Source organism: Leucoraja erinacea, chromosome 21 (genome assembly GCF_028641065.1).
Source record: "Leucoraja erinacea ecotype New England chromosome 21, Leri_hhj_1, whole genome shotgun sequence".
Taxonomy (NCBI): domain Eukaryota; kingdom Metazoa; phylum Chordata; class Chondrichthyes; order Rajiformes; family Rajidae; genus Leucoraja; species Leucoraja erinaceus.
Window position 1 is genome coordinate 11,712,728 of NC_073397.1, and position 21,476 is coordinate 11,734,203.

A 21,476-nucleotide genomic window follows, 5' to 3' on the forward strand; every position below is an offset into this window, starting at 1 on the left:
CCAATCACCTTAAAACTAGCAGTGGAGAAAATGATAGTCAATACAAGATACAATGATGGAACACTTGAACAGCATCAAAAGGACTGGACAAAGCCTGCATGGGTTCACGGAATTGAAATCATGCCAAACAAGTCTACTGGCAGCAACTACCAGAATGTATATGGGAAAACCTGTGTATGCTTGGACTTTAAATAGACCTTTGAAGTCCCACAATTGAAGTTAGTGTGCAGAATTTAAGCACAGAGGATTGTGGGTAGTATGGTGCCATGAATTGCGAATTTGTTGATTGTCAGGAAACTAAGTAGGAAGAAATGTTTGTTTTCTGCAGATGGCAGGCAGTTGAGAACCATGTGTATGAGTGCATATACCCAGATGTTTAGAAGATATATTTGGATGATATAACCAAATCTAATAACTTCAAAGTGGCCAATGCCTGGCAATTGCAGTTTAACAAGAGTAAATGTGAAGTTCTAGAAACAGTCAAGCTTTTAGAGTGGGAGAAATGGAAGATTAAATGAGATCTTGACCACCAGTCATTGAAAGCAAATGGCAGCTGGGATAATATATAAGCCTTTATTACAAGCGGACTTGAGTACAAGAGCGAGAGTACCTTTCTGCATGCGTACATCACCATGGTGAAATCTCATCTGGAGTTTAATGTGCAGTATGCCTTCTTTACCATGCTACTTGTGTTGCTACTTTCAGGGAGCTACGAACTGGACCCCAAGCACTCTGTATGTCAGTGCTGTTAAGGTTCCTTTCACTAACTGCTTTCCCCTTACAATTGACCTCTCAAAGTATAACACCTCACTTGTCCAAATTAAACTCCCTCTGCCATATTTCCACCCATACCTCTTGCCTCTCTCAATAAATTGGGATAGATCCCATCAGGCCTTGGGGACCTATCCACCTTATGTTCTTCGAGACCCAAATCCACCATCTTCTTGATCTCAAATTGCCGTATCAGATTAATATATTCCATGATGATCTCACTATATTCCAGTCCTTCTCCTGAGTGAATACTGATGCAAAATACTCATTTAGTACCTTGCCTACATCCTCTGATTCGAGTTTAAATCCAAGTTTCAAATTGTTTCAACTTTGATCATTCTGGGTCCCATCAAAAATACTTAATGCTGCTGTTTGGATGAGAAACCAAGACCCCAATCGCTCCCCCTGGTAGACACAAGATCCGAAGTTAGTATTTTAGAAAGCATAGATACATGGACACATGTGCAGCCCTGTGTCCCAAACATTATGGTGCCCTGAAATGAGGGGGCTATGTATCAACACAGCTGCAATTTCTTCATGGTGAAACCAAAATGTATAAAAATACTCTTTAATAAAGTCTGACAATGTGCACTTTCTATTACAAATCTCAAATTGTGGAGTAGAGACAAATAAATAAATGATGGGGTCTTTGTCCCAAACATTATGGAGGGCACTGTATACTCCCAATTTGTCAACCCCCCTCTATTAGCTGTGAAAAACAGAGACAATTATTGGGGGTTCTCGGGCAATACTAAAAAGTTAGCCAAATCACCAAAGTGTACCCGCTTATGATTCTACTACCATTTGTAAGAACTTGATGTATGCTTTTTGGTTGTCATATTGTTAACATTGTAACAATTGGTACACATCAAAGCAATTAAAATCTAATGCTTTGTAATTACAGATACACTTTTTTAGTTATTTAATGTTTGTTTTTAAACGGTTTGTTCCTTTTGTAACTGATTCTAGACAAATCGAATAGTAACATTCAAATTTACAAGAATTATGTTATATATTTGTATAATGTTATGGTTTCCTGGCAGAGTTGCATGGCTAAAACTACTTTCAGAATTAATGTAGGTCAGTATGTCAGCCAAGTACTTTCAGCACTAGTAACCTAAAACTGATTTATGGTTGATGAGTCGAGGATGTATAGCCATCTGCTGGCAGATGTTCAAATTGCATAATCAAAAAATCCCTGATTTGTGTTCCCTCACACTAACACCATTCTGCATACACTGGGGACAATTTACACATACATCAAGCCAATTAACCTACCTACCTGTACGTCTTTGGAGTGTGGGAGGAAACCGAAGATCTCTGAGAAAACCCACGCAGTCACAGGGAGAATGTACAAACTCTGTACAGATAACACCCGTAACTTGAATCCGTGTCTCTGGCACTGCAAACGCTTTAAGGCAGCAAATCTACTGCTGTGCCACTGTGCCGCAGTTACGTTACGTACATGTTGGACAATTAGAAATGCATTCTATTTGGGGAAAAGTTGTTGTGCTGAATTTTAGTCGTGCTAGACCAAGTGGGACCCGTTGGGTCCTATTCTCTCAACGGTTACGGAAGGGGGTGGGGGGCCCAATACACTCACGTATAACCCCCAACTGCGCAGGCGCGGCTAGAGGGAAGGGTAGAAATGGAGGGATGAGAGGGTAGAGGAAGGGGGGTAGGGGTGGTGCCAGGGTAGCTGGGGCAGCAACCGCTTAGCAGAGACCACCAGCCAGGTGAACTTGGCACTCATGTCCTTGTTCCCCACCGCCACAGACCCTTCAAACTCCCCTCTGGAGCCATAGGGGTCACGGTAATGATGCCGATGTAACTCTCCACGACGTTCCGAATCCAGTGCTTGGAGCCCTCCTTGTGTGCGCGGAGCCTAGCGTGCGGGTTGGGGTGCTGGAGGGGGAGGGGGTAGAGTGGGAGAAGTAGGCGAGGGGGATAGAGAGGGAGGGGGTTAGAGAGAGGGGAATAGAGTGTGGGGGTGGGTGTGAGGGTAGATATTGAGAGGCCGAGGGATCCCAGCCGGCCCAGCGTAACTTTATTGTATGTCAATAAACCTGTTGGATCGTTACGTTGAGGATGTGTTATTTGCTCTACAGCGTGTGAATGTATTGTGATGTCAGTCGGTATTTTTTCCTTCAAAATTAGAACTTTAAAATCTTTAATATTTTGAAGCTGTTTTTAAAAGGTTAATAACTTGAGAATATAGGTTGAAATGCGACGGGAAGATATGTATCCGGTCGGGGGAGAAAATGTCAGAAGCAGGTGTGAAAATGGGAAGGCTGTGGCTAAGCGTTTGGAAGAAGATACAAATTAAGGCGATTAAAAGAAAGCCAACACAACCCTGGCTCACACAGACATTTAGAATGTTGAGAACAAAGGGAAGAGTTTTAGTATAATAGAGATGGTTAGATAAGGAACACAGCTATGAGTGCATGTGCCAGCCAAGATGTTTAAACTTCTTAATACTAACGTCAGTAATAGATATTAAGAATATACAAATTCACAAGCATGTGGACAAAGGAAGTCTTCTTCAATGTTCTCATCTGGCTTCGGCAAACAAGCCATATATTTGATTTAAGAAATGCCCAGAAATGAATAACTTACCATAGTTCTCTTGTACTTGAAGAACATGCCAGCGTATTATCCTTGCATTGAAATAAGCAACTATTTTTTGACACAACATTGTACTATTTTCTCTTCCACGATCCACAGTGTTATATAAACCAGATTATTTCTGAGAATTGCTTTTCATTTGCGTTGTTTCGTAGCTGGAACTTAGTCTGGTGATTTTGCAAATATATGATGCAGGCTGGCGAACATAGAACTTGGAACATTACAGCGCAGGAATAGACTCTTTGGTCCACAATGTCAGCGCTTAATATGATGCCATGTTAAACTAATTCCCTCTGCAATCCATGTGCCTATTAAATGGTGTGTGTCTGTGTGTGTTAGAAGTGGAAAAAGAAATGCCCATTGTAAATCTAATATGCAGCTGAACTCATTTAAAATTGAAAACAAGTTCAGCCATTGCCAAAGTATTCTGTCCAATTCTCTAGGTATTGCACTTCAGGATGGATTTGGGCCCCATATCTGATGAAGGATGTGCTGGCATTGGCGAGGGTCCAGAGGAGGTTTAGGAGAATTATCCCAGGAATTATTGTGTTAACTTGAGTGTTTGACGACGCTGGGCCTGTACTTGCTGGAATTTTGAAGGATTTGGGGGGGTGGGGGGGGGGGGGCGCTCAATGAAAATTAACAAATAGTGAAAGATCTGGATAGAGTGGATGTGGAGAGGATGTTTCCACTTGTGGGAGAGTCTAGGACCAGAGGCCATAGCCTCAAAATAAAAGAACGTACCTTTAGAAAGGAGACCAGGAAGAATTGCTTCAGTCAGAGAGAGGTGAATCTGTGGAATTCTTTGCCACAGATGGCTCAAGTCAAGTCAATGGATATTTTTCAGGTGTAGAATGACAGATTCTTGATTAATAAGGGTGTCGGAGGTTATGGGAAGAAGGCAGGAGAAAGGGGTTGAGAGGGAAAGATAAATTAGACATGATTGAACTGCGTAGTAGAATATGCTCCTATAACTTATCAACATGAATTTGAAGGCCTTAAAAATGGAAATGGTACAGAAGAGAGATTCCATATTTTTCCATTACAATCCCTGTGTACAGCATGTCCCATCAGCAGGCCAGTTCCACAGATAGGGTGGTACAGTATCGGCAAGAGGGAAAAGCCTCAGGAATTCTCAGGATTGACTCCACCGCATCAGATCAAACATGAACAAGGAAGCCAACCATTTTTGATAGGATGACTGAATTATGAAGCATGGAAACAGGCCACTCAGACCAACTTATCCACGCCGACCGGTGAGCACCATTCCTTGTTAACCACATTTCCCAGCACCTCGTCCTTAACCCCCGATGTCCAAGCAATTCAAATGTTGGTCAAGACATTTCTTAAATGCTGCCAGCTTCAACCATTCTCTCATCAGTATATTCCAGGTCACTCTCAAGATGAAGAAGGTTCTCCTCATATCCCTTCTGAATCACTTCCCCATTATCTTAATCTGTTTCCCTCTTATCCTAAACCGATATGTCCTCTAGTTTTATTTGTCTCTGATACAGAGAAACGCTCCTACAGTCTTTTCTAAATATTACCCCTAATGATTTAATATATTCTAGTCATATCTCCTCTCTCCTTCCCCCACTTCAGGGAGAAAAGACCTCGCTTCTCGGGTCTCTCCTTATTTAATTTGATCCATCCCAGGCAACGTTATGGCAAATCTCTGCACCCTCTCCAGCACTATCACATTCTGTTTCTACCTTGATGACCAGAATGGTGTTCAATACTTAAGATGAGGTTTAACCAACGTTTTATGAAGTTTGAGCATAACCTCCCTACCTTTACATTCAATACCCTGACTAATGAAAGCCGGTATAGTGTATGCCTTTCTAACCATGTTGTCTAGTAGTGTTGCCACCTTCAAAGAAGGACATCCAAGTTTGCAACAGAATCTACATCAGTTGGGAAGGTGGGCCAAGATATAGCAAGTGGAATTTAAATCTTAATATGAGGGTGAGGTGTTGAACTTTGGTATGTCAAACCAGAGCAGGATTGGCACAGTAAATGCTTTTATCCCTCGAGAGCATTGTAGAACAAAGATACCCAGGAGTACAAGTGCATGGTTTCCTGACAGTGACAATTCAGATGGACTGGATGTGGAAAAGGACCTTTGGCATGCTTGCCTTCATTGGGAAAGGCGTTGAGTACAAAAGCTTGAACATAATGATGCTGCAGTACAGGTCATTGGCAAGACCATTATTGGGGTAATGTGTGCAGTTCTAGTTGCCTAGCTATGGGAAAGATGTCATTAAGTTGGAAAGGGTGCAGAAGAGATTCATCACGATGCTCCCTGGCCATGCTGCTTGAGTTGTAGGGTGAGGCTGGATAGGCTTGGACTTTGCAGCATAGGCGACTGTGGGCTGACCTTACTAAGGTATACCAAATGATGATGGGCATGGACAAAGTGAACACTCAGTCTTTTACCCAGGATAGAGGATTCTAAAATTAGACATGTTGAGGAGGGCCAAATGTGACTAGTCAAGAATACCAACAATAGTCAGAATAGACAAGATGGGCCGAAGGGCCTGTTTCCATGTTGTACAGCCTGATGACTTTGTGGGATCGTTGGGTTGCTCTGAGATTTAGCATGTATTGTTGTTTGATATTAATTCTCGAGTGATGGCAATGGTATATATCTCCTCCCATTGTTAATTCTTGTCTGACTACATCTTTGTGCAGAACCTTTGGGTATTTTCCAATGTTAATGTTACCATACGTGTGGATATTGTTTTTGGTTAAGACTTGATAAAGAATAGAAAATGTAAGTAAGATACTAAATGACTGCTACCAACTGGACGTGCTTGGATCATTGCTTTAAAAGAGAAAATCAGAAAGGTGTGCCCAACTAATTAAAGTTTTTCAGATGTTTGAAACGATAGACAAAATAATGTATGAAAAAAATTACTTTATACTGGGGTTTTAAATTTTTCATGATACTGTTTATAGCAAAACCAACTCTGTGCATGTAAATTAACTTTTTAGTAGAAAATGCTTCTTAATTGCATGACTGTACTTTTCCATTATTTAATGAATAAATATTCCACAGGAAACAATGGAAAATGTGAAAAAATGCAAAAACTTTCTGTCTACATTGATCAAATTGGCTTCAAGTGGTAAACAGTCAACTGAAACAGCTGCCAACGTCAAAGAACTGGTGCAAAACCTTTTGGTGAGCAAATATTTCTATATATTTTTTTTTTAAACGGAACTAAATGTTTCTTGGATTGGAGTGAGCAAGTTGTAAATAGGCAAAAGCATTTTTAATAGGGGATAGGATATTTTATCATGGTGAGAATTTGAGGCAGAGAACACAGTCTTAAGGGGGAGGGCAGATTCATTTACCTGAAACTAAAGGTGATAAAGGTCAATGGGAAATGATAGAGCATAGGGTATATATTTATTTTTATTATTGCTCTAGCGAAGAATAGCACTGAAGCTAAGACAGATGGGTTTTTATGTTGTGAGTAAACATTTATGTTTCATATTTGAGGATATATACCTCTGAAATATGTTCGGTAAACTAATGCATCGTATTCAAGCCATAGATTTTTCAAATTCTTGATTAAATATTTGAGTGAGGCATTGAAATAATAAAAGCATAAATTAGTCTGAAATTCAGACTTCCACAACTTTAAATGCTTTAGATCCAGTTTTTACATGCTAGTTGTCTGGAATGTACACAGAAAAAGATAATCTTGCAAGTTTTTACAATAGAAAAGTGTTAAACAGATAAAAATAAGCATATACAGTACACAAAAGCTTCATTATTCAGACTTGCAATTCGTGTTTTTATTATTATATGTTCATTGGCCCAATTTAGAGAAGGCATTTTGAGTTTCTTATTGCAATCCCTTAGATACAATCAATACAATATACAATTTACAATACAATACAATAATACAATATTTAATTCCATGTCATTTAAACCTGAGTGAGGCTCAAACGAAACTCCGTTTCCACAGCCATACAAACAAAGACAATTCCTACAAGACATACAAACAATTCAATTTACACAAACATCCATCACAGAGAATCCCCTCCTCACTGTGATGGAAGGCAAAGTCTTTTCTCTTAGAAGTTGATAATTTGAGTAAATATGCATTGTTTTAGCTACCAAAAGCCATTTTTCAAGCACAAGCTTTGCAAAAGATTTTGTATTATTTGTGCAAGTGCATACTCTACAGTTAGGTGTGAAGCTGTATTGGCATTGGAGGAATCAAATGTGCAGTATAGCCTTCCAACGTTTGGTTCTATTGAAGAGTACATAAAAACAAGTCATTTTTTTATGAAAAGGCCAGAGGCCATTACCCAAAGGAACACCAAATTGTCCGTTGAAATTGGAAAAACCCTCAATATGTTGAACGCCATTCGAGTTTTATTTTCTTCCTTTTTTTATAGGATGGAAAAATTGACGCAGAAGACTTTACAAGCCGATTATATAGAGAGCTCAATTCATCACCTCAGCCATATCTTGTGCCTTTCCTGAAGGTAATTTATAGTTTACCTTGTAATAATACTTTTAATTTTTCATGTTTGGAGGAAGTAGTTTTTATGTCCTGCTCGGTAAATTCATTCATGTTTGGGTACAAAACCAAAATGATTAGTATTAGGAAAAGTAGATTCACTTTGGGAATTATATATTTTTTATCCAGTGTAAGATATAATCACTTTTATATCAAGCTTGCTTGGTGAAGATTCTATTTATGACTGAGAACAAGATATCTTCTTCAGCTCCACCACACCCATTATCAGTATTGATTTATTATTGTCACGTTTACCAAGATACAGATTTGCGTGCTAGCCAGGCAAATCGTACCGTGCATGATATGGTAGTGCACGAGAAAAAGGAACAGAATAAAAGGTGGAGAGTTACTGAGAAAGTGCAGATTAAAAAATAGATTCAAGGACCTCGCCGATTTAAATTGGGAAATCATAAATTTATCCTTGGCATATGAAAGGTCCATTAATGAGTGATAATAGCGGGGAAGAAACCGTTCTTGAATCTGGTGGTATGTGATGGATTATGCTGTGCTCACAAATCTTTGCAATTTTTGATAATTTTGGACAGAGCAATTGCCATACCAAGCTGTGATGCATTCAGATAGGATGCCAGCTATTGTACATCTGCAGAAATTGGTAAGAGTCGTTGGCAACATCCCAAATTTGCTTAGACTTCTGATGAAGTATAGACATTGATGTGCTTGCATCAATGTGGTTGGCCAGAACACAATTTTTGAAATATTTACACCTGGGAACTGGAGAAAGTGTATGGTGATTCTATTAAATATATTTTACTTTTTTTCCCCCCACTTGGGTTTCCTTTAGTGATTTTCAGTAAATCCTTCTGCTTACTAGACCGGGGGAAATTTTTTTTTGCTTTGACCAACACTTTGAGTCCAAACTAATAAATAGAAGCAGTACCAGGTCACATGTGCGATCTAACATACTCCTTATTTATTATTATGGATAATTCAATGATTTCCAAACATCATCCATGCACTGTATATATGGCAGAATGTTTCAGTTTCTTACTCCTCCCCACCTTCTAACAGATATATATAGAAAATCTGTAGGAAGGAACTGCAGATGCCGGTTTACACGAAAGATAGACAAAATGCGTTACTCCAAACTCATCTGTGGATAGAAGGAATGGGTGGCATTTCGGGTCGAAACCCTTCTTCACTCACACATTCCTTCTATCCAGAGATGCTGCCTGTTCTGCTGAGTTACTCCAGAATTTTGTGTCTATCTTCTATGTAGAACATCTACCATTTTAGAAAGTGGTTTTAGCCAGTCCTTGGAGTATTTGGAGTACCTGGAGCACAACTCTGAACTGAGCAAAGTAAAAATAACTGCAGATGCTAAAATTCAGAAGTAAAAATAGTAAATGCTGCAAACATTCAATGGATCAGGCATAATCTGTAGAAGAGGTAGATAGTTAAGCTAACTGGCACTTCATTGGTGAATAGCTGAATTACTCTGAACCAGTATTCAGAAATTGGCAATGTTTTCATTTTTTAATCTATTAACTGCAAAAAAAACAAGAATAGGAATTGGGGTATGCCTTTTGGCCATGGGAACCTTCTTCACATTCTATTAGATAATGGCTGGTCTGATCTTTGACTGAGCTGTAGCTTCTTGCCTGTTTCCTAAAATCCTATAGATCAAAAGCCTACTCACTTTGGCCTTGAATATATTCAATGACTGTCCCCACAGTTCTCTCTGCACAGCAATCCAGAGATGCTCAACCCATGGAAGAAATTTATCTTCTCAATATTAACTGAGGCTCAGTTTTGAAACAATGCACCCTAGTTCTGTATTCCTCCACGAGAAAATATCTTTCTTGTCAAAACAGTTGAATAAGGGGTGGGAATTAATAAGCTTTGGCTTCTTCCTGCTCCTTTTCGAACACATATGATTTCATTTATTTATAGATATTGTTTATGACACTTTATAAATATTTTTGTTTTGTTTTTTGTATGCTGTTTCACACTTGCTTTTTTTTCTTTCTGTTCGAAACAAATAATAAGATAGATAGACAGACAGACAGACAGACAGACAGACAGACAGACAGATAGATATTAAAAAAAACCTCAAAATCTCCCATATTTTAATAACTTCCCGTTCTTGTAAACTTCAATGATGTAGACCTCATTTCCTTAAGGGCTTGCCCCACTCTCACAACCTAATTCACGACCTCTGCCGAGTTTGCCCTTCACTTATACTCGCAATATGGTCGTCACGAGGTTGTAGGAGGTCGTTGGTAGGTCGTAAGTAGGCCATGATGCTAGTCGTAGGTACTTGTGGCATCAAGTAGGTCGGGGCGTTTTTCTAGCATGATGAAAAATGTCCACGAGTAAAAAAGGTTGTGAATTGGGTCGTGAAAGTGGGACAGGCCCATAAGTCTTCCCTCTTCAGACGTTCTTTGACTCGGAATATAATCAGTGAACTTTTCCTAAGCTGCCTACAATACGATAGAACTTTATTTGTCCCAGGAGGGAAATTGGTCTGCCAACAGTCAGAAAACACAACAAGATACATGAAACATGAAATTAGAATGACGAGTGGAAAGTCTAGGATTTGGGATGTGCGAAGGGTGAAGGGGGGGCTGTCGGTCTTCCCTACGACAAAAGGGGGAGGAGATGTACAATTTGAGAGCTACAAAGGAAAAAGGATCTCTCCTGTGGCTTACTATGCTGCATTGTGGTGGAACCAGTCTGTTGCTGAAGGTGCCCCTCAGGTTGTCCAGTGTGTCATGGAGGGGGGTCAGCTATATTGTCCAAGATGCTCTGCAGTTTGAGGAGCATCCTCCCCTCCTAGACTATCACCAGTGAATCCAACTCCACCGCCAGGACGGAGCCAGCCTTCCTGATGAGCTTGTGAATTCTGTTGGCATCTGCGGCCATCGCCCTGCTACCCCAACAGCGAAGAACATGGCACTGGCCACCACTGATTGGTAGAACATCTGCAGCATCTTACTGCAGATGTTGTAAGAGCAGAGCCTCCTCAGAAAGTACAGACGACTCTGTCCCGTCTTATAAAGTTCAATCTCAGCGTTTCTGGGCCAGTCCAGTTTACTGTCCAGGTAAACTCCAAGGTACTTGTACTCCTTGGTAAACTGCGCATGCATACCATACAAAGACAAATTAGAAGGACGTACCTTTAGAAAGGAGATGAGGAATTTCTTTAGCCATAGTGTGGTGAATTTGTGGAATTCATTGCCACAGAGGACTGTGAAGGCCGTCATTGATTATTTTTAAAGTGGAGATCGACAGATTATTGATTAGTAAGGCTGGCAAAGGTTATGTGGCGAAGGTAAAAGAATGGGGTTGAAAGGGAAAATTGGATCAGCAATGATTGAATGGCAGAGAGACTTGATGGACCCAATGCTGCTCCTATGACTTAGAAACTTATGAAATATATACCTCTCTAAATAAAGGAGACCAAATCTATAGCAGTACTCTTAAATGAGGTCACACTAATGCATGTTTGTAGTAAGACGTCCCTACTTTCATGAAGGACAGTGTTCAGTTAACCTTCCTAACTATGGGCTGTATGTAGCATGTAATAATAGTATTGTTTGCTTTAAATCTGACCAGGATTAATTCAAATGTTAACTCCTCTGTGCTTTCCTAGCGGAGTTTGCCAGCCTTGCGCCAACTCACTCAAGACTCGCAGGCTTTTATTCAGCAAAGTCAACAACAATCCTCAACTCAGACCACAACAGCGTTGACAGCGGTGGTACTAGGAAACACCGTTCAGCAGCGACCTGTTGTGCGAACAACTAGTTCTACAGCTACAGTAACCAGCACTCTCCAACATCCGGTGTTAAGTTTAGCACAAACTGGACAGTCAGTGCAAGCTGGCAAGGTAGGTCAAATTAACACAACCACGTGTGGTATCGGTGCAGTTAGGATGCCTCGTACATTCTTATTTCCATCTTTTGGTCATTTCCTAATGGCCAGAGGCAGCCTCAGACGTTTTAAAGACATTCTCATCTGCTTGAAGTTGAGGTCAAATGAACAATATTGTCTGCAGAAATCATTTGGGTTGGACGGTGGCATAAAAAAAAACGTATTGTAGAAGAAAAGGTTGATTGAACAGTACGAGTTATGTAACTTTTCAGATTCCAACTTATTTTGCTTTATTTTAGAGCATTGCATAATTATGATCTAAAATGTCATAAAAATGCTGATTTTTTTTTGATGCCAATTTCTTACCTTCATACTATTTTCAGGTTTTTCAACAACAGCAAAGTACACTGGCCAGACCGCAGGTAACACTCACCCAAACGCCCATGGTAACCCTTAGACAACCTCAGAATCGCATCATGCTAACAGCACCTTCACAAGTACAGTTGAAACAACTTCAGACGGGTAAACATGAATATTTTCAAACCTCTTAAAATAGAAAATTAATAATTAAATGCATAAAATAATAATGGATTTTTTTGCTTTTGCATACTGTTGCTTATTATTTTTACAAAAAGAAAAATTTGAAGTCAATGTGACTAAATTTTTGTTCTTCAGAGAAGCCCCTTTTTAAATTAATTTAAATTGTGAAAAGTTCTTGCAGAGAAACAACTGGTACAAAGTCAGAGAAATACAAAAGTCTCATTAAACAAGTTGATTTTTTTGTGGCCTTGAATAGTGAATAAAAACATTTATATAAGCAAGTGAATGGCTAAAACTAATTGGACCAAGGCTCCTAGATGCAATTCAATCCCCACTTATAGAGCACATTGTTCAAAATACAGACAGTTTGGGAGGGAGTGAAGTAGAATTGGCTTCAACTTGGGAGTTTCTTTGTAGTACATGGAGAGGACAGGGGAATTTGGGCCTTTTATCAAAAATGCTGGCATGTTTAGTTACAGTGCTGCAAGTTTACGGAGGCAGTCTCTTGTAAAATTACTGGTTTCCAGCTGGGGCAGAACAGTGGCATGGCTGGTAGAGCCGCTGCATCCTAGCGCCAGATAACCCGGTTCTATCTTGACCTTGGGTGCTGTCTGTATGATGTTTGCACATTCTCCCTCTCAGTGCGTGTGTTTCCTCTGGGTGATCTGGTTCCATCCTAAATCCCAAAGATGTGCGACTTTGTAGGTTAATTGGCCTCTGTAAAATTACCCCTAATGGGAGTGGATTAACATAGAAATCCACCATTTCTATGTGGAACTGTAATTCCACCTATGTTGTCCCTCATAGGGATAATATAGAAATAGTATGAACAGGTGATAGACGGTCGTTATGGAAGGCGTGCCAAAGAGCTTGTTTCTCTGTTAAAAATGGATAAAGGAAATGCAGGTGATCTTATAAAATCTGTTATTTACAAGTCTCTGAAATTAATTACTTTATACGAAGGCAAACTAATGCAAGTTGACAATACCCAGTCTAACTGTCATTAGGAAAGAAAAATCTGTGAGAGCACTTTATAAAGTAATTACATTTATCAACCGCTGAAGAATGCAACCGAAGTGAGAGTGTGGAGTAGTATATTCAGCTCGATGAGGCTTTACTTCTCCCACACCTCCACTAAGCCCCTTATCCCTGCAGTCACTCAAATATCTATTCATTTCATTCTTGAATATATTTGGAGGGCTGATTACCTGCCGCTCTTAGGGAAGTGATGTTAATGATTCACAAACTTAACAGACAGAATTAAAGTGCAACAGTTGTTCAGCAAGCTATTTTGTATATAGCAATGACTTAGATTGCATGCCCATACGCTGCCCTCAGTGCTGTTCCTCGTTTGTGATTAAGATGATTCTGCACGTGCTATAGGTGCAACAATCTTGATTTTATTGAACCAAGAGAACAATTTGATTTTTATAATATTTATACTGCCATCATTTTTAAAATGTACTTTGGAGGTCATCAACAGTCCTTGTCCAACAAAAATCAATTACATCTGGTGTTAGAAATCTAAAATAAAAATGAAATTCTGGAAAACTCAGCGATCATCAAGCATCTTCGTAAAGAGAAAGCAGTTTGACATTTTGAGTAAATAATTGGCATGAAATGATGATCTGAAAACCAAGAGCTCTCTCTGGAGAGACTGCCTGACCAGAGCCATTACAGCAATTTGTCCTTTATAAGATAAATGTATAATAATCTTGGATTTCATTATGTCAAGCCTCAAATGTTGTTGGCCTTAAAACAGTAGTCGTAAAGTTAAAAAGAGAGAGGCCTAGACTGTCTAAAATAAAATTAGGCCTGTGAAGTCCTTGGCTCTGGCTTTGATGGGAAAGATGTTGGGGTATGTGTCTGGTATTTGTTGACCATGGCGTGCAGCTCTTCCTTTGCTAGCTGAACATTGTCCCATTACAGGAAGGATGTGAAGGCTTTGGAGAGGGTGCAGGAGAGGTTTACCAGAATGCTGCCTGATTGGAGGGTATTGGCTATAAGGAAAGGTTGGACAAACTTGGATTGTTTTCCTCTCGCATGTCAGAGGCTGAAGAGAGACCTGATAGTATATAAAATTATGAGAGGCATAGATAGGGTTGACAGTTGGAATGATTTTCCCAAGATAGAAATGTCAAAGACCAGAGGGCATAGCTTTAAGGGTCAAGGAAGGAAAGGCATTATGGGTCAGAGTTCTTGTGCTGTATTGCTCTATGTTCGAAGACAATCAACCAGTAAAGATAAAAGACTAATTATACCTTTTGAGTTAAACCTGAAGTTGGTGTAAAACAGGAATCAACCATTCAATCCCTCATATTTCACCTGCCATTTAACAAGATTGTGGCTGATTTTATTACCTCAACCTATTAATTTAGTTTAGAGATACGACGCGGAAACAGGCTTTTTGACCCACCGAATCCGCACCGACCAGTGATCCCCACACATTAATACAGCACTGCACACACTAGGGACAATTTACACTTTTACGAAGTATACATACACAAGCTAATTAACCTACACACCTGTACCTCTATGGAGTGTGGGAAGAAACCAAAGATCTCGGAGAAAACCCTTGTTGTCACGGATGAAGCTTCCTTGTGAAGGAAGTCTGCCATTTGTACCCCGAGGATGGTTCATGACCCTCGTCCCACAGCAGTGTGAAGTTGCACAATCCCAAATTAATTTTAGAAATATTGGCCTTGTGAACAATGCCAGAGTCTTCAAAATTTAAGAGCTTTAAAAAAAAAATCATTGTTCCTGGTCCCTGATTCTACATTAGCTCAGAATTACGTTTTCCAAAGAAGGGTCCCAACCGAAACATCACCTATCCATGTTCTCCAGAGATGCTGCCTGACTCGCTGAGTTACTCCAAAACCTTGTGTATTTTAAAGTTTTTCTCTCATTCCTCCATGGTTACTCCAACCTTTGACTTCTGCTTATTGCGACTCATCCTACCTCACCTTTTCATAGAAACATAGAAAATAGGTGCAGGAGGAGGCCATTCGGCCCCTCGAGCCAGCACCGCCATTCATTGTGATCATGGCTGATCGTCCCCTATCAATAACCCGTGCCTGTCTTCTCCCCATATCCCTTCCATTTGTTCAACAGTTTGGTGCCTTGCTTATCTCATAGTAGATTTATCTCTCTAAACTGTTCTGCGTCATCATGTCTCTTATCTTATAGAAAACTTTAAAATCTATCTCTGAGATTTCAGTTAACTTTTAATATCTGGGATTCCCATTTATTTGTCCTTATGGCCCTGTAAACTATTTTAATGCATATTTTACTACATTAATGTGTTGGAAATCACTATTCTATTGTGTACCTTACATTACTGCATTGCAGTAATGGTATCAGTGGAACTGAATTTCTGTTGTGGATCTGAATACACTAAACACTATCGCATCACATGATACAGAATGGATTTTTGACCTCGCTGATCATAGTTATTAATTTTGACTGCCAGTGACCCAAAGCCATCTTGCACTATCATTCCAGCCATCCCAACCTCCACCTCCAATTATACAACTTGCATTGCAACATCTAAGTATGTTTTGATATATTGAGGAACTTCAGTTCACCCTCAAACGTCTTATGCATGATAGTTTGTAGTACAAAGTGATGTGTGCATTTGAATCAATGACGCACTGCATTTTTTACTCTGTTTAACTAAAATCCTGTGACCATTGTAGATATAGAAAGTTGATTAAGCAAAAATGTAACAATAGTTCTCCTTAATTTTACAGTTCCTGTTATGAAACAGACGGTGGTGCCAGGAAGTAAAGCTGGTTTGACTTATTCTGTCCAGACTTCAGTTGTTCAAAAAAACAAGCTTAAGGAAGCAGCGGCGGCGGCAGCAGCAGCAGCAGGTGGTGGTTCATTCAGGTGAGATGTTTGAGCCTAACGCCTCAATGCCACTCATCATTAAAGATGGAAAACAATGATATTAAAATCTCAACATTAGGCTTGATGCATACACTTCACTGACTATAGATGTCTATTTATCGAATTTGGTTGGGACCCTTCCACAGACTGAAGAAGGGTCCCGATGCGAAACGTCATCTATCCATGTCCTCCAGAAATGCTGCCTGACCCAGTGAATTACTCCAACGCTTTGTGTCTAATTGTATAAACCAACACCTGCAGTTCCCTAATTAGACATAGAGACAACATGCCTTCGACTCCTCCGACTTCCTCCAAGTCCAAGGCGCGGCAATGGGCACCCGCATCGGCCCCAGTTATGCCTGGCTCCTTGTAGGGTACGTTGAACAGTCCCTATTCCAAGAGTACACTGGCCCCATCCCCAAACTCTATCTCTGTTACATTGACAACTGCTTCGGTGCTACCTCCTGCACCCATGCAAAACTCATGGACCATCAACTTCACCACCAATTTCCATCTTGCACTCAAGTTTACGGACCATCTCCGACACCTCCCTCCCCTTTCTTCATCTCACAGGCTCCATCACAGGAAATCGACTAACGACTGACGTCTATTACAAACCGACCGATTCCCACAACTATCTCGACTACACTTCTTCCCACCCTGCTTCCTGCAAAGACTCTACCCCCAACTCCCAATTCCTTCATTTACGCTGCATCTGCGCCCATGATCTTCTTATCGAGTCCACCACAAGATTAGAAATTGGTCAGCCAGAGCTGAACACACTTCTTGCATACAATGGCGTCTAGCGCTTCTTGTGCGTAGTGGTAGAAAGATTGGTGGAAACAGGCCGCGTACAACCCAGTGGTATGAATATTGATTTCTCTAACTTCAAGTAACCCCGGCATTCGCTCTCTATCCCTCCCCCACCCAAGGTGCACCAGTTTCTCATTTTCACCCAACAAACAGCTAACAATGGCCTGTTTCCTTTATCATCGTTACTTTTTTGCCTATCTTTCATTCATTGTTCTTTATCTCTCTACATCATCGTCTATATCTCATGTTTCCCTTATCCCTAGCCAGTCTGAAGAAGGGTCTACCCATTCCTCTCCAGAGATGCTGCCTATCCTGCTGAGCTAATCCAACTTTTTGTGTCTTTCTTTGGTTTAAACCAGCATCTGCAGTTCCTTCCTATACAATAGAGACAATGTTCCTTGCAAAGCGACCTCTATTATTTAACTGCGGCTAATTTTAAACAAAATTCTTCTCACACCTGAATCCTGGACATTCATTTCAATAGGAAGAATAGGCTGTTTGTTGGGTGAAAATGAGAAGCTGGTGCATCTTGGGTGGGGGAGGGATAGAGAGAGAGTGAATGCCAGGGTTACTTGAAGTTAGAGAAATCAATATTCATACCACTGGGCTGTAAGCGGCCTGTTTCCACCACTACGCACAAGAAGCGCAAGGCGCCATTGTATGCAGATGCCAAGAAGTGTGTTCAGCTCTGGCTGACCAATTTCTAATCTTTGTGTGGACTCGATAAGAAGAAGAAGTTGGGTCGGAGGGCCTGTTACTGTGCTAATGGCTATGACTGATTCATTTTGAAGTTCTGCAGTGTCCAATGATGATGCTGGATGGAGAATTATCTACATATGTGTTTTGCTTTGTAGTAGATGGATTTATTTTTTTTAGCAGGATACCTGTGCTTTTGACCAAAAGGCATTATTTCCTCTTATTCACACATCTATTTTTCATAAATCTGTTCATCGTGATCCAGTATTAGTATTTGATATTTTATAAACTGAAGACTACCTCTAAAAATGACTTTAATGAGTACCTTTGACATTTTTTAGGGATGATGATGACATTAATGATGTGGCATCCATGGCTGGAGTTAACCTCTCTGAAGAAAGTGCACGGATTTTGGCAACAAATTCAGAATTAGTGGGCACCCTGACAAGATCATGTAAAGATGAAGCATTCCTGTTTGCGGCTCCATTGCATAGAAGAATGCTGGAAATAGGTAAAGCATTAACGTCATTTTCACAGGAAGGATGCATCATAATGCAAATGTGGAAAGAACCATACGAATTCATGATTCTTAAAATATGAGCTTCGTTCATACTTCTATACGTATCTGTAAGCGAAATGACATGGCATTTGATGGCAAATCAAAAAGAAAATGCGGCTGCAAGAACTAGAATTGTAGCTGAAGCCACATCTTTATCAGCTATCCACTGCCAGTTTTGTCCAAAAAAGTTCCTGACTGAGCTGGGGGAACTATACCAACACCACTTTAACCACATAGACTAATTGTAGATTAGTCTTTGATGCAGTGATAATGAAGGTAGATATATTTCATATAATTACCTAACAAACAAAGTGCTGGAGTAACTCAGTGGATCAGGCAGCATCTCTGGAGGACATGTATCAGCGACGTTTTGGATCGGGACCCTTCTTCAGACTGAAGAAGTGCCCTGACCCAAAACGTCACCTTCCCATGTCCTCCAGAGATGCAGCCTGACACTGATGAGTTACTCCAGAAATTTGTGCCTTTTCGTTTGTAAACCAGCATCTGCAGTTCCTTGTGTCAAACAAACATCTTGCATATTTTCAAGAAAATAAAATTTACAGCCATGTGGTGCTGATTTTCACTTTGTATGAACATAAAAAGGTTAATATATGTAGATGTGTATATAGCATTGTAATCACATTGTTCATAGCATTCAATACATTGTATACTAAATATAGTATCAGAAATGTAAATGACCATATTTAGACTTTTGGTTAGCTGCATGGAGCTGGAGGCTATTGGACAATACTGTGCTAAAAGAACACCAGTCAGAAGTGCTGTAATATAGTTAAGAATATTAACTTTTCTAACTAACTTTATTTTTGGAACAGGCAAGAAACATGGAATTACCGACGTTCATCCCGATGTAGTAAATTTTGTATCGCATGCCACCCAACAGAGATTACAAACCCTTGTAGAAAAAATATCTGAAGTTGCACAGCAGAGAAACATCACATATAAGGTGAGTGTAGAATCACTTTCATGGTTTTGCTAGATGCAGTCTTATTTCAAAAATACAAGTCCACTTTCACTAATTCTTATAATTCAATGTTATTCAATGCATATTACAAGTCCACCTGTTCCCTTTATCATGTTACACCAGACGAGCAATCATTGTTAAAATAATTCTCACGTTGACCCCTCTGCCTTTTCTGATAATATCCATTGATATCAATAATTATGTGGTACCTCGCATAAGTGGGAAATGAAATAATCAGTGGTGACGAACATTCTCATACACAAAGTCAAGCTAAGCCTGTTTCTTACTTTACCTAATACCAAGAATGTTCATTTTGGCAACCATTCCAAGTTATGGAGATAGAAGAAGAAAGTCTAGTTAATCACTTCGACTCCCAATCTCAATCCAAGGGAAACCACCTGACGGTCACCTCAATAGAAATGGAGAACAAACATTTGGAATGATTTTGGACAGTTATATGGATGGGAAGGTTTAGAGTGATATGGACCCGGCATGGTGGGGCAACTTGATCGGTATAGACAAGTTGGGTTGAAGAGTCAGTTTCCGTGCCGTATGATTCTATAATTGTACTACAGCTCAATACATGTTAAAAGATTTTGTTTTGAACTAAATTAACACGTTTTTTTAAAAAGACATAACATTCTAGAAATACTCTGCAGACCAGGCAGCATCTGTTGGAAAACAAACAGAAGCAAAGTTTCAGGTCATAGTCTTTTCATCAGTGGGGTTATCGGCCCCAAATAGCACTTCCATTTCTTCGACCTTTAGTGCTGTCTGGCCTTCACAGTATTTCCAGCAGCAAATTACAAACTGCACAGTTACAAAATGCACATTATTTTACTTTTGTATTATTGCCCTTTGATAAATACAGGCTCAATCCCCTCAACAAAATGAGGCTGATACAGGTCCACCACTTATTTTCCGGCACCCTTGGTTCCAGAGCCTTGCCGGATTATCCGTTTTTCCGGACCAACAGAGGTCACGGCCACCGAGGGGAGTCGAACGGTTCGTCTAGGCCAGCAGAGGGCTGAGATACCCGGCCCGCAAAGTCAGCCTCGGACATTGGCCATGGGAATAGATCTGCCAGCTCCGGCCGGGTCGGAGTTCCAGAGCTCTGGCTGCAGTTTTTGAAAAAGAGTTCGCCCCACCGACCGGAAGTCCAGATGAGATCAATATCAGCCGCATTTTCGGGGTGGCTTCCAGGAGGGATTTTAAGTATGCTCTCATAATTTTGTCTGAAGGAAAGGAGGTGCAGGACCATCAGTTGCTGGAAAATTGGTGGTGGACCTGTAATGGGATTTTGTTGTTAGTAGTCATCATTAATACGTTAAAAAAAACAAATGTGTATTTGAATTGCGTGCTGTGTTTATAGCAAGTTTTGTTAGTCCATTTATGATTAGTGAAGAGAATATTGGTTACTGGAGTAAGGAGGTGATGAACCAAACATTTTATGCCTCGTTCAGCACAGTTATCCAGAGTTTTGCTATATTAAATGGTTTGGCATGTTCCCCTTCACACATTTGCATTAAGCAAGAAACTGGTGATGGGTCAGTGTAATTTTTCAAGGTTTATTTAAAAATACTTTCCACCACCACCACAACCAACAAATTATTCAGATTACTTTTTGGTTTCAGGAGGACGACAGGTACGAGCAGTTAAGTGACGTAAGGACACAGCTCAAGTTTTTTGAACAACTTGATCAAATAGAAAAACAGAGAAAAGATGAACAAGAAAGGGAAATTCTAATGCGAGCAGCAAAGGTAAGCTTATAAAATGAATTAATGGTGATAAACGTTGTTTAGATGCTTTAAACGTGCAATGCCAAAGCAATCTATCATTCAATTCAATGGAATTGTATATTGGGACAACAGGTGTGCAATGGCACTTTTATTTGGACATTTTAGCATGTACAACAGAGGACAACATTCCATCCCGCAGCTCCATAGGAGTCAGGGCTGTGCAATAGACAATAGGTGCAGGAGTAGCCCATTTGGCCATGTGAGCCAGCACCGCCATTCCATGTGATCATGGCTCATTATCCACAATCAGTACCATTTTCCTGCCTTCTCCCCATATCCCCTGACTCTGCTATCTTTAAGAGCCCTATCTAGCTCTCTCTTGAAAGTATCCAGAGAACCGGCCTTCACCACCCTCTGAGGCAGAGAATTCCACAGATTCACAACTCTGTGTGAAAAAGTGTTTCCTCATCTCTAAATGGCTTACCCCTTATTCATAA

At 40.2% G+C, this 21,476-nt stretch overlaps 1 protein-coding gene across 1 annotated transcript in view; it reads left to right on the forward strand.

Moving 5' to 3' along the window:
* LOC129707249 (transcription initiation factor TFIID subunit 4-like) overlaps positions 1–21,476 on the forward strand; it is an 85,719-nt gene that overhangs the window by 56,036 nt on the left and 8,207 nt on the right. The window contains exons 5-12 of the mRNA XM_055652129.1: positions 6,455–6,577; positions 7,807–7,896; positions 11,545–11,778; positions 12,146–12,284; positions 16,052–16,190; positions 18,041–18,210; positions 19,092–19,222; positions 20,875–21,000. Of these exons, the coding sequence (XP_055508104.1) occupies positions 6,455–6,577; positions 7,807–7,896; positions 11,545–11,778; positions 12,146–12,284; positions 16,052–16,190; positions 18,041–18,210; positions 19,092–19,222; positions 20,875–21,000 (1,152 nt within the window). The remainder of the gene's footprint in view (positions 1–6,454; positions 6,578–7,806; positions 7,897–11,544; positions 11,779–12,145; positions 12,285–16,051; positions 16,191–18,040; positions 18,211–19,091; positions 19,223–20,874; positions 21,001–21,476) is intronic.